Source organism: Lissotriton vulgaris, chromosome 2_1 (assembly GCF_964263255.1).
Source record: "Lissotriton vulgaris chromosome 2_1, aLisVul1.2, whole genome shotgun sequence".
NCBI lineage: Eukaryota > Metazoa > Chordata > Amphibia > Caudata > Salamandridae > Lissotriton > Lissotriton vulgaris.
In genome coordinates, this window is record NC_141687.1 from 617,030,590 (window position 1) to 617,044,215 (window position 13,626).

The 13,626-nt window shown below is 46.5% G+C and overlaps 1 protein-coding gene across 1 annotated transcript; it reads right to left on the reverse strand.

Annotated features, from left to right (window-relative positions):
* Positions 1 to 7,997: 7,997 nt before the first annotated feature.
* Positions 7,998 to 10,966, reverse strand: MARCKSL1 (MARCKS like 1). Its single transcript, XM_086955697.1, has 2 exons — positions 10,673 to 10,966; positions 7,998 to 9,401 (listed from the first exon to the last, which is right to left on the reverse strand). Exons 1-2 carry the CDS (start codon positions 10,751 to 10,753, stop codon positions 8,805 to 8,807), a joined length of 678 nt encoding a protein of 225 aa, XP_086811823.1. The 5' UTR covers positions 10,754 to 10,966; the 3' UTR covers positions 7,998 to 8,804.
* Positions 10,967 to 13,626: the final 2,660 nt, after the last annotated feature.

Below are 13,626 nucleotides of genomic sequence, written 5' to 3' on the forward strand. Positions count from 1 at the left end.
CGCGCTACTCCGTCACCCATAGAGCAGTGTTTCCCAAACTGTGGTCCGTGACGCATTCCCAGGGGGTCCTCAGGAAGCAGTTTTAATGCACTCTAAAATTCCTTTTAGAATTAGCAGTTTTCGAGCAACAATAAAAGTGTCAAGATAACACCAGTGATTAGTGTACCTGCTGGAGAGAGATAAGAGTTTTGTCCAGTGCCAGGTTTGACTTATCTAATGTAGCGCAGAGGGTTAATATGCCTGCTACAAAGAACGCGTACCATGCATTTAGAAAAAAACTGCATTTTATGCACATATGTCAGTGCATTACTTATTTTGTCACGGAGATTCTTTTTTTACTCTTCAGCTCCTAAGAAACAATCATAATGAAGCACAGTGACCTATAAACTGTCATCAAAGAGCAGCTTACACACTGCATGATACAAGTTAGTAAGTTATGTTTTCCCCCCAGTCTTTCATTATCCCGATGCTGCTAAAGGGGTTTATTTGGGTGGAAATACATTTTTATTGTTAAAGTCAATGCTAACCGCTGTGTTAGGTTCTGAATCCTGAGTCTGTGCTTTTCCAGACAAATCTCTCTTTAAAAATGCCTACCAGTATCAATGACATGTGAATCCTAAACATTGTAGACCCCTTTGTCTTATGTAACATTTTCTCTACACTGATTTACAAGTATGATTTGTTGTCTCTATATGTGTGTGATGTAAAGTGCTCTGACATCCTAAAATGGTGTGAGAGATGCTATAAAACAAATGTGACAGATGTGCTATGGATACATGAGAGGCACTGTTGAAGGGTGATAATAAGGGAATCATTGAAGAACCACAACAAAGATTGTTTTATCCTGGTGCATAGCCTCCCAAAGCCCCCTTTGTAGTGGTCAGGCTCATTCAATGCACTTGGTGTGCACTCTATGGGGACTGGTCTGAAAACATTTGCCAGGGCTGCTTTGGGTTTCCACTCTGGCCCTGGCAGGAACAGGAGCCTTTTACTGTGAAATAAAAGTAACCATTTAAAAGGTAATCACAAAAAACAGCCATTTTGCACAGCAAATGTGCTGCTATGCAACGTCTTAATAAAAAAAAAAGTCAATAGCTCTCATAGAGGACACCTATTGACTGCCAATTCTTGTTGAGACGGCCAACATAAAAAGGTGTAAAGGGTTAAATTGCTTGTTGACACCTTTTGATTTTATGGCTGTAAAATAAAACTGAATGGAGAATTTCAAGTGTTCACTGAGTTATAAGTTTATTGGAATCCAGGAAATGCTATGCCTACGGTATAACAGTGATACATACTCATGTGCCTTGCATCCTGAGCATCTCATAGGCTTGAAACAGTCCAACAACCAATCAGATCAATAATATCTAAGGCACCAGAGGAACGGCAGGCAGATGAACAGCAAAAGGGTAACTTGATAGAGAAGAGTACAATGCCACTTATTGCAGTTGAATGATGTGGCGTAGAATGCAGAGTTGAGTGGCAAAAATGGCAGAGTAGAGGGCAGTGGCATAGAGTAGACTGGAATGGCACAGAGTGCAGTGGCAAAGAGTAGAGTGATGCAGCATAGAGTGCAGTGTAACAGTGACACAGAAAACAGTGGTGCGGAGTTGAGTGAAGTGGTATGGGATTCAGTAGCATAGAAGGGTACAGATTAGAGTGGTGTAAAGTGCAGTAGCCTAGAGTAGAGGTAAAGCACATTAAAGCACATAAAAGTACACTGGAGTGGTGCACACTAGAGTGGCACAGAGGCCTACTGTAGTGTGGAGTACAGTGGGATAGAGTGCAGCGGCATAGAGTGAAGCTCCAGAAATGGGAGCTGTAGATGGACATATGTACTTGCTCCATGTGCCAGGGGAGGGCCAAAGACAAGATGCCAGTATCCTGTGACAAATGGGGTGAAGAAAATGATAGCGACACTGAAGCTAACAAATGGTCAGCTGTGTATGTGAAACTTAAGAGTACACAAACAAAATGAAAAGTACAATTAATATGGATGGGTGTCAGGCTAGGCAAACATCTTGGAAAGTAAAATACGAAGATGGGGATAAATCCCTATGGCAAGGCGAGGGATCGAATCAATACAACCACTGAATAGGCCACGGATTTCAGTGCATTTGCACATTTTACTATAACTGCTAGAAAAGATATGCACTCTAGTCGAGTGCTGCGACTAAAATAAAAATAAAAATAGTGCCAGATACGGAGCTGTGGAAGGACTATCAAAAGAAGTGAATGCAGCACAGGCCAACTAATGAAAAGAAAGCAAATGAGTGACAATGAAGCCCCCTTTAATTAAACAAGCATTAGAAATGCAATAGGTCTCGCAGCATTAGAGTTAGTGCTTTTAGAATTGTTAATGGGTTTTTTTGTAAATCTTTAGCATGAGGGTGAGGGTGAGCAGCACAGGCCAACTAATGAAAAGAAAGCAAATGAGTGACAATGAAGCCCCCTTTAATTAAAAAAGTCTGCCTAGCGACCGAGCATGCGGTTTCATGCGAGACCCCAAAACTCAAACCTTTGCCGCATCTGACTTGTTAGGTCGGAATACTGTTGAACTGACACAGAGATGAATCATTGAGGGGTGATCTAGGAGCGGTTCTGGATACCATTAAACCAAATATATCGGTTGGAGGACAATCATCTATACATCTGCTGAAAATGAGGAGTAAGAAAGTGAATTATTATATGGAATGGGTGACAACGCACATCAAGGAATAATCACAATCGAAGTCAGGGTGAACCCTCAAAGTCACTAAATGAACACCACAAGATTCCGCAGGCGGCTAAAATTCAACATAGCGATGATTTTTTTTAGCCCCAGGAGCTTGCTCCACGCTAAAAAAAAAAAAAATCAGCACGAATGACACTGTGAGGCACGCCAGATGACACGGCTTCATTCTGCCACCCTAGTAATTTTCTACTCCTGCAGCAGTTCTCTCAAAGTGAGCGGTCGTGACCAGCCTCAATTCCCTGCGTTCAGAAATCGCCGGAAGGCAGTCTAGCACTTGAAAATAACTATAAGGGGATGCAAATTCTTGCTCGCGTTGGTTAGCATGGACGACAAAAGGCAATTGGTAGAGATTTGCCAGTTCTCAGGGTCAAAACTCCACTAAATCCATCATCTGAGCAGAATTATTCACCCACCCCAGAAATAATCCCAATCCCCTGGTTGCTAGGGCACAGACAAGACAGGTTTAACTTAGAGGCAATGTGTACATTGTTTATGTAGTGTTCTTACACAAGACAGCTCAGCTCCCCGTAGAGAATAGATTTTGGGTGCTAGCCACTTTGGGGGACATGCTAACATTACATTTCTACATGTCATGCTGTTATTTACCATGTACCCTTGTGGAGAACAAGGCCTGCTTAGGAATGACTTGTTAAAATTTGAAGGGGACGATTTGACCTGTCAAAAAAGTTTCTTTTGACAGATTAAATGACAGTCTGTACAATGCTCCAGGCAACCCAGGTATCCCTGAAGCCATGTTTTACACTGTCACTGCAGCAGGTGGCACAATAGTTGCTGCAGTCCACTAGTGGCATTTACCTTACAGTCACAAGTACATATTCCACCATATACATGGGTCTTTTAGGCAAGTTAAATATAATAATTAGGAGTGTGCCAATTCAACCATATTTAAAGGGTTAGCATAGGCACTTTATAACTAGTTAGCAGGGGTTCAAAAACAGCAAAAAAAAATAGTGTGTAGCAAAAGGCAAACAAACTGGGGTGACCATATAGAAGGTAGATTTCCTACACCACCCATCCTAGAGATAAGTAGGTTTGGTCTCTTCTGGAATCCTGCATCTTTCTGGTCCCACCTCCACGAGTCCCATTACAGGAATGACTAGAAAAATCAGTGGAGTTCGATCTCCCAGTTTGGAAGAGATCTCCCTTTTGCTCTAAGTGGCATATTCTCTCAAGCAGTGGTGTCATCCAAAGAACCTCAGTGGAATGGCTTTTCATCAGACAACAGTGAATGATGGCTCCCTAACATTTTGCGATACGCACTTGGATCAACTTATTATTCAGGACCGTAGCCCCCAAAAGAAGTGATAAATAAATCTGCAGCAGGTAATGTCTGTACACCTGAAGGAGGGTCTTTTCTAACCTCTTCCAGGATGGAATATCTATATTTTGATAACCACCACAACTATGTATTCTCTGAAACTGCAGGGAGGAGCAAGGTCCAGAGCCCTGCCACTAGAAGCCCAAATGCTCTGGAATTGTTGATAGCCAGAGACTTGGGGCTAACAGCAGTCCATCTCCCAGGTTCTCAGAACAATCAAGGTGACTCCTACAGATGATAGATCCCCCACGACCATGAGTGTGTCCTCAGTTGTTCCCAGCATCTGCTGTTACTCACACTCGATAAGGCTCCCTTGAGTTACTGAGCTGACACGCTTGTGTCAATGCACCTGCACCCAGCGAGTGGTACAGAGAGAGACCTGAGAAGACTTTGATCATTTCCAACACCCCCAAAATGACTTGTTGCCCTCCGATGAAGGAATTAATCCAAAAACATACATCTAGAGATACACAACAGAGGCTGCACTATTAATTACTACTAAAGTGAGTAATTGTGGACTGCATTTACCATTATGCATTGGGAATCAACAGTACTGGGATGAGGCAGTGCACTTCCATATCAACATCCTTTCAATCTACTTAAAAAACAAGCATTCCAAGAACTCACCTATGCGAAATTTGTTAAGAGTAGGGTATTGTGTGGGGTGAAGTGATATTGCATTGTGTTCAGTGGTGTGACATGCCATAACGCACATGAACACCTCTTCCAGGGTAATAACCGCTATATAAGAATTATGCTACTTACCCTGTAATCCTGTTCATTGCATGTAGTGCAGTAGATTCATATACTCTGTATATTCTTGCAATCTAGTGTGGAGTTAGGATGTATCGAAGTTTTTTTAAACCAATCTTCTGTCACCGTGGACCTGAAACAAAAGTTCCTGCAGTGTGAGGGCCAGCAGCTCACTGGTGCAACTAAGAAAGGGACTGCTAAGTGGAAAGTGACCTGCCAAGAACATTAACATAGACCCTTAAGTCTAGCAAGGACAATATTGGGATTCCAGGAGAAAGCACCCTTGGTGGAATCAGACGTTTAAAGCCCTCTACGAATGCTTTAATGACAGGGATATTGACTAGAGAAGATCATATGTAGCTAGGTGTAGCCTAATTGACGTGTAGCCTAACCCCCAACTTTTTTTAACTGGAAGAGTTAAATGACTTGCACTGTTGTGTTTTAGAGAACAGTGATGGTCAAAACACTTCCCCCCCATAGGAGGTGTGCATTGTCCTCAGGAGTATATCCGTGCACTCAAGGCAACTAACCTGAAAGAGAGTCATATTTGGCATATTAAACTGTCTAGAGCCCGACCTTGCTGTGGCTTTGAGTGAGGGAGGGGGGGAAGAATACATGTTGAGAGGGGTTAGAGACATTTCAAGAAGGTTTGAGAACCATTGTTATCTGTCCCACATTAGGGTAACCAGGACGAGGTACGTTTGCCTCACTGTCCTGACTATGTACAGTATCAATGGGAGAGAAGGGAAAGCATAGACAAATATCCCTGATCAGTTCATACACAGATCATTGCTGTGGTCTGGAGTTTAGATATCTGGCAGCAAAGTTTGGGAATTTTACATTTTCAAATGTGGCAAAAAAGGTCTGGAATGCCCCACTCGTTTATGTATGGGAGTAGGACTTGTGGGTGAAGTTCCTTCTTCTGGACTTTTTGCTGTGTCTTGCCTAGTAGGAAAGCAAAGTTATTGTTCACTTCAGGAAGATATTCTGCCAGGAGATTAAATCACATATGGATGGCTCAACAATACATCTGTTGCATTAGGACCAACATCTGAGGGGCGTGTGCTTCCATCCCTGCTGATAAAACATGGTCATGTTGGTCTATGTGCACACAGACAACCATGCCTTGGAAAAAAAAAATAACATTCAACTAGCTCTCATGGCCCAACAGTTCCATTGAGATCAGTAGCTACAAACCCTGAACTGCCACTGGAATGTGCTACCCAGCCAGCTATAGATACACCAGAGGCAATGGTCACCTGCAGAACTTGGTCTGCAAATGACTGCACTGCAACAGATTGTTGCTCTTCGACCACTGTAGATATGTGCTGGCCCTTACCAAAAGGTAGAGCCTTCACCTAACCGACACCAAAGGCCCTCCTGAAGCAGGAGCATATGAAGTCTGGCACGGGGCCCCATGGCAATTTATAAAGCCATCATTCTTAGAAGTTGCATACTAGGGTCAACTGAAAGTGGACTGATTAGTTGAAATGCATTAAGCCTCTACAGCTTGGGTCTTCAAACTAGGGGAGGGGGGGGGTGCCTCAAGTGATCGTCGCAGGGGGGCAGCAGGCTATGACTAAAATAAACATGTTTTTAACAGTGGTTTGTTTTCAGCTTTATACAAATTCGTTAACACCCCCCCCCCCCCGTCTCTGATAACACTTGATACTTTTACACATTAGTAAGGCCTGCCCGACCAGAGTAGTATGTTTGGCAATGCTGTATTTGATTGCATTTGTAAGACAGTACCAGAACTTACCTGCAATACTTAAATAAATATAGCCATTAGTTTATCATTGCCAGTTAATTAAAAGCATTTTAATTTTCAATGAGTGGGAGCTGACTATTCCCCCCCCCCCCCCCCCCCCCACCGGGGACGAGGCATTAAAAAGTTTGAAGACCACTACTCTATGGGCTAGGATGAAAGCTGTGCACATGTCAATAGGGGATTGGCCCTAGAAAGTTGAATTTGGAATGGCGGCAGCCAATTAGTGTGAGAATTGATGGTAAGCAACGGACCGGCTCCAAAGGTCTTTTATAGTAGATACCCATTACACCAACACTTGCTCTGTCAGCAGGTGAGCTCCTAAAACGACCATGCAAAACGAAGCTTTAGTCATATTTACTCCCATCAACCCACTTCCCTTTGAAAAGGGAAGTGTGACATTGTTTACTGTCAGGAAGTTACTTTCGATTAAGGTTTCCATTTTGGACTTTCTAAATGGAATTATAAAAGTAGGTGGGATATGCTGGCCTTCCTTTTAAAAGTGCAGAAATATTTGTTATAAGAAATGATTTGGCCTCCCTAAAGTGAGTTTTTGTAAATACATTTGTGGGCAAAAACAAAAAAATTGTGCGCACTCCAGGAACCCACACGTGGGTGGGACTATTCAATGCTTATGATTTTTATGGAAATTCACCTGAAAGAATTAAAATTGCTGATAATGGACCTTTCAGCACCAAAAAAGGTCTTATATGTTAGGAGCTACGTATACAAGGCGCCGTGGACAGTTGTTAAAAGTTCAGAGGAAGATAGCAGTTCAGTAACAAGTGGAAAATGCCCACGTGTAACACATTCTTAAAGTGTGCATGTGGGTGGTGGGGGAGCGTGTCTGACAGTCCAGCCAGGCACTGGGTATGTGGGGGAAATAAAACTATAGCAAGAACATCCAGAATAAATGCAAAGTGTTACATGATGTTACCATTCCCCAGGAATAATATTAACGAATGTTCATATCAAGTTCTTTAAAATTCAATAAGCACTTCACCTAACCAGGTACCGCAACCCTCCCCCGCAGGAGGAAACATAGTCTACTCCCCCCCCCCAGCTGGGTTAGTACCCACCTCCCCCTTTCAAACATGAATAATGTTGGAGTACTCCTTTCCAAAACTGCACATGCGAGTCGGTACTCTCAGAATTGGCTGGCCCTCCAAGATACACCTCAGACAAGTCCCATGCGACCACTCTGCCCACGTCCTTTACACACTCATCCTTCAAGCAGAAAACCCTGCATCCTGGTTTATAGAGATGTAGTTTCCTATATTCTGGGATCATGGGTGGGAGCCCAGAGCACCACATCAAATGCCAGGTAGACCGCAAAACACTAAGTTACGGAGCAAGAAAATCAATGCATTACAGGCCTAAGAGGAACAATGCGCATTCATTACTTCAGTGGAAAGAGGTAAACATTTAATTCTTTAACAGTTAGAAAAAATTCAACAAAACAAAAAAGTGGCCATTAAAAAAGTATTTACATACACCTTCATAATTCACAGCTTGAATCCACCCCCCTCCCTCGTAGTAAAACCGGAATGCAGTGACGGATATCACCCGAAGCCAAGGACAGACAATTAAACCAGGTCAGCATTTTAAAACCACAACAATTTTAAAAGGATAAAAACAGAATGTAAATGCATAAGTCTTTGTCCTGGGGCCAGCTGCTACCTGCACGAGTTTAGAGCTGGTGAGTTTTAGTAGCTTGGGCAGGTGGCTCCAGGAATGGCACCAGACTTGTCCAACAAGACAATCTCAACCTCTTTACGAAAGGGTCTCCCTCCCAACACCCGTGTCCAAGGACAGCCCCGAGAGAAAACTCCAAGAACCATATAGTGGTTAAGTGGGTGATTGGTGTAGAGTGGCTGTGGGCCCATCAGGCCACTCCTAAAGTAGATACCAAGTGTCAATCTAGGCTCCATTAGGGCGCGTCTCAGCTGCGTTGGTGCCGTTTAATTTAAGTGGGGAAGGAAGTGTCATGTCTGGGGATTGCAGAGTGAAGCGGGTGCAGAAACCGTTGTGCTGTTAACAGGGCAAAATGTTCTGAAATGGGTCCGGAGGGTATGGTTTATGGCCAGGGTGCTGAGCAATGGCACCATGGAGCAAGCGGGGCTGTGTGTCAAGTGTCCAGGTGCAAGAGACCCAGGGTTTCATGAGGGGGAGGAGTGTCCATAGGCCTAAGCCCGTGTCCAAAGTCCACCTTAAGGGGCGGCTTGAGTAACCTCTTCCGCTTGAGGTTCCACCGATGGGCGCTCTTCGGATTCTACAGGTTTCTCTGGCCCCTCCTCCTTTGCGGGCTCTGCCTGGGGAGGCTCAGGGTTATCTGTTGCCGGCTGCGCTACTTCTTCCTTCACTGGATCAGCAGCCGCCTCAGGCTCCTTCTCGGCTTGCGGGGTAGTTGAGGGTTCCTGCTCCGTCGTAGCAGCCGGCTCTTCCTTCCCCTGTTCCGGGACAGAAGCCACAGCTGACTCGGCCGCTTTAGCCTCCTCCGGGACAGCCTCAGCTTTATCCTCACTAGCCACCACCTCTGTTGCAGGAGCCTCTTTCTTCCCTTTGCGAAATGAGATGCCGCCCAGCTTGAATGGTTTCTTGAAGGAAAAGCGCTTCTTCTTTTTGGTGACTTCCTTAGCAGGAGCAGCCGCCGCCTCTCCTTCTGGTGCTGGTTCAATGGCATCGCCTGAACCCACCTCGGCTTTGGCATCAGCTGCTGGTTCCGCGGAACCATTATCAACAGCAGGAGAGTCTCCGCCGTCAGCCTTGGGAGACAGATCCCCGTTGGTCTTTACGTGTCCATTCTCCTGTAGGGGGGGGGGGACAAGAAAAACAAAAATCAGTAACACAACTGGACGGGACCGGCTGCTAGTGAGCCATGCCCAATAAAACAGCGACCAACCGAAGGTACCACTCTACCCACAGAGGGCGTGGCACGGATATATACGAAAAACAGATTACGTGGTATCTAAACAGCCAACCCCAGTAAGTGAACACGAGCAACTACATTTAAGCCTCCAATAGAGATAATCCACTGAACCTCAAGAAAAGCTATTCCTTCACCCACGCTCCTATACCCTCCCAGCGCGTTCACTGGGGCTGTAACATACAGAGCGGCATCTCCCGTCTGACCCTCCTGCTCAATAAACACCCAAAGACCAAATTTAAAGGCCGCGCCCAACAATTTCAGCATATGAAATAATGTTACATGGCTTTAACCACTGATCGAAATCCCACCAGAAAAAAGACACCCCAAGACGCCCAGCAGAATCAAGCCATGGACCACAGCCACCCACTGCACACGCCAGATGGCGCTACGACTAGAGCCGCCATCAAGTCACAAAGTAAGACTTAGCCACAAAATGGACCCCTGTATACTTAAACCTATTAGAGGCCCAACATGAACACGCGCAAGGACCCAAGACACTCAAAGCGGGGTAAGGGATCACCCACATCACTGCGGGGGAGGGGGGTACCGGGGAAGCGCGGCCAGCCGCGCCCTCCAGGGTGCAACATACGGGACATTGCGCCGCACCCCGGCTGCGTACAGAGCTGGCCAATCCTATTTCCCCGTTACGGCGCAAATCGTGCGTACAAGACAAGAGGGAGACCATCCACCAACCACGGGGATGCGCCGACTACGGGCGCGCGGCCACCCACCCGTCGACGCAGCTGGCCGCCGGCAGGAGGCGCGCGCGCCCCGTAGAACTCCGTCCCTCTCTTGAGGAACAAAGAACGACGCCTCGGCGAGCGCAGCGCGAGGAGCTGGGGATGCGCGGCGAGGAGCGCGAGGCCGGGAGCGGGGAGGGGAAAAGACGGCACGGTGAATGCAGTCTTGTAACAGACTTGGTCTCAGAACTATTACGAGGCGAGCCCGGCGACGGTGTGGATTATTGAGAGAAAGCGATCTAAAATCCATAGGCGTGTTGGGAATATGATACGTGGAGAAAAACACGCGGGAAATCTGGGCGTAGACAGTTATCCGCGGGCTCCCCTGTGCGCGCCTTTCGTCTCACTCCATGCACTCATTTTTAGCCCTAAACGAAGCCCATGTGGGCTACTCTACACCCCGACTCACCTCTCCGCTTTTCGGGTCGGCGTTCGCCACACCCTGGAGGACGCATGCATTCTCCGCGCTCTTGGAGTCGCTGCTGCCCATCTTCGGGCTCGGGCTGTGGTCGGTGGGCTTCGGGAGATATCGACTCTACTCCAGGCGAGCGGGAGTAGCTCTCGGTACTCGGGCGCTGCACGGGGACCCTCCGGAGGCGGACTGTGCTCTGAGGCGCGGAGGCTTGCGTTCGTACGGGTGCGGGAGCCTTGCGTTAGTGCGGGGTCTCGATGCGGCGCCCTCTCCTCTCACAAAGCTTTGATCGCAGCGTGGGGCGGGTACAGCCTTTAAAGGCTGAGCGCGGGCATTTAACAAGCCAGCCAATCAGAGCCCGGTGCGGAATGAGGGCGTGGCCTCGGCTCCGGGCGCCGCTGATTGTGCAGCTCCCACAGCCCCTTTCAAACAACAACACGGGGAGCAGAGGGGGAGGTGGGGCTCAAGGACTGTGAAGGCGGCAGGTCTAGTCGAAACAGCTCCCGAGGAGCAAGAACCGAGTCGGTGCTGGGAATATACAGTGTCTGGGTGCGAAATATGGCCAACGTGTCTGCGTCGGGGAAGATGAGCTGTAGAGCTTAGAGTATAGAAGGTCTCAATAACATTGACATTTGGAGCAAGAAGGCAGGAGGCTCATGGTCTGTAGGGGCATCTGGATTGTCGAAGCACTGTATCAATCCTTAGTTGCGGAGTACAGTTTTTGTAAAAGCACCGGGTCATTGGGAGGCACCATGGGACGTTCAGTCTTATGGCACAGCAGTGTGTGAAAGGGGCCACCCAGTGAATGAAGTCAAAAGACAAACCAACATTATCATGAGAATAAGGGATCGGGGATAGGACACAACAGGAGCACTGTTGGATGAGTGGCCCGGTCCGGTGCACCATAGCAAGAGGGCTTTGAGATGGGACCAGGGAGGTAGGGATAGTACAGAGGTATGGGGGACAAAGATAGGGTGACCACCTCACTCCAGATTATTGCAGACGCTGTCTCCATTTGAGTTGCTCTACAAATCATTGATTTCAGGTGTGTTAGTCTAATTTGTTCAATGTAAGCAAATCTCGACTATAACACCCAGACTGCATTAGCTTGTCAAAGTCTAGGACTCGAACCATGACCTGAGAGAGGTGGTCACCTTAATTTAGGATGTGCTGACCGGTTGGTGGTTCTCTTCTTGGTACGTCTCCCAGCACATCCATTACCATAGAGGGAGAGTGTCAGTTTCAAGGGTGGGGGTCTTTAGTGTAAGGGATAGATCCCGTAGCAGAGGTAGAGTATTCTACCATGGCTGGGATTGACAAATCTGGTGGCAAGAAGGTAGGTGTGCATCCATGGCCACCTGGTAGCAGCTATATAGCAGCAGGTGGTTGGGCAAGCCTACACTGTGATAAGAAGACAGAGGTAGGGCCGGGGCATCTGCATGAGGGTACAAGCAAAAGTGCAGGAATAAAGGTTATGGGTAGGTAACAGGTGATTCTTCCCTAATGCAAAATATGTTTGCTCCACATGTGGTGGGCCAGCTTAATAGGAGATAGTAGAGGTACGGAGAAGAGCAAGCAAAAGTCAAGATGAGTATTGGCAATGGGTTGAGGTTAGCAATGGCTTGGTTGAGCAGTAGACGAAGATACCTTCTTGTGCGCTGCCTAATGCCCCCTTTATCTAATACAATTTTATATCTCTTTATTATTTTCCATATACATGTATACCTTTTTATGCAGTTATGTATCTATATATTTATTACTTTAATGACACTAGAAAATAAAACGTTCGACTTTCTCCAACCCACTACTGTATGTCTCATCCTTTATCTACACTCTCCGACTCATCTCAAACCTCATTTTACTACTATGATCTCGTATAACCCTTTCTAGACTTTGACTCGCTCCATCCCACCTTTGACTCATCTCAAACCTCATTTTACTACTATGATCTCCCAAATAACACATTCAAGACTCTTCCGTCCTTTATCCTATAGAATCCAACTTACAGACTCACATGTCCACAGCTCCAGTAAACAACTTAGACTTCCCTACACCAATACACTTTGGGTTCCAGAGTAGCATGCTACTTGCCGAAAACTGCTTCAGCGCCTCATCAGGGTTAGTAAGCCCTATATAATTACAATCACAATACCAAATAGGGTAGCAGGTGAGATGGATAAAGAGGCTAATCTTTGGTTAGATTGGGGGGAACATAAAGGGAAATTACAGGTGTGGCTAGTGGGCAGGAAAGGGTCTGTAAGATGTTTCAGGGAAAACTAGACAGGTAGACGAGAAGGATGGCGGAGCAGACGGTTTTGAAGGAAGAGGACCTTTGGAAGTGATCTAGAGATGGGAATTGTGTGAGGATGTTTGTTAGTTGGTGAGTGTGGAGGATGAGTTAGAAGGGGGTGATAGGGACACAGATGGAAGTAGTGGCAGCACAAGCAACCAGATAGGAAGTATGGGCATTGGAAGGCAACAATGGCAATTGGGATACACAATATTGTTGGATCTGGGAGCACTCTGTGTGGCTGAGGACCCCTGCCCAGAGACTGGGTATGATCCAGAGCATCTGACCTGATGATGTTGAACGACCAAGTTGGTCCAAGTCAGGGAGGGTCTGCTATTGCCACTCTGATGAAGATCAGTCAACATAGTGGGGGAAAAAATCACTTGATGAGGTGTGCTTTTAAAAATGCATTTGATTTGGATGAGAGAGTGGGTGACAGTAAGAGGACAAACTAGAGCACTGGGAGAAATATGAGTGAGGAGGTGGGGTGTAAAGCCACATTGTTGGAGTATGAGGTTTTGGTGGAAGAAGAGATTGGTGAGATGGGGGGAGGATGTAGGTGTCAGGGATACACAGAGTGTCAATGATGGGAAGATAGTTTTTTTCAGGCTGCTGCCGAGATAGAGTGTTGGAGGCGGTGCCAGGACGAAATCAGTTGAGG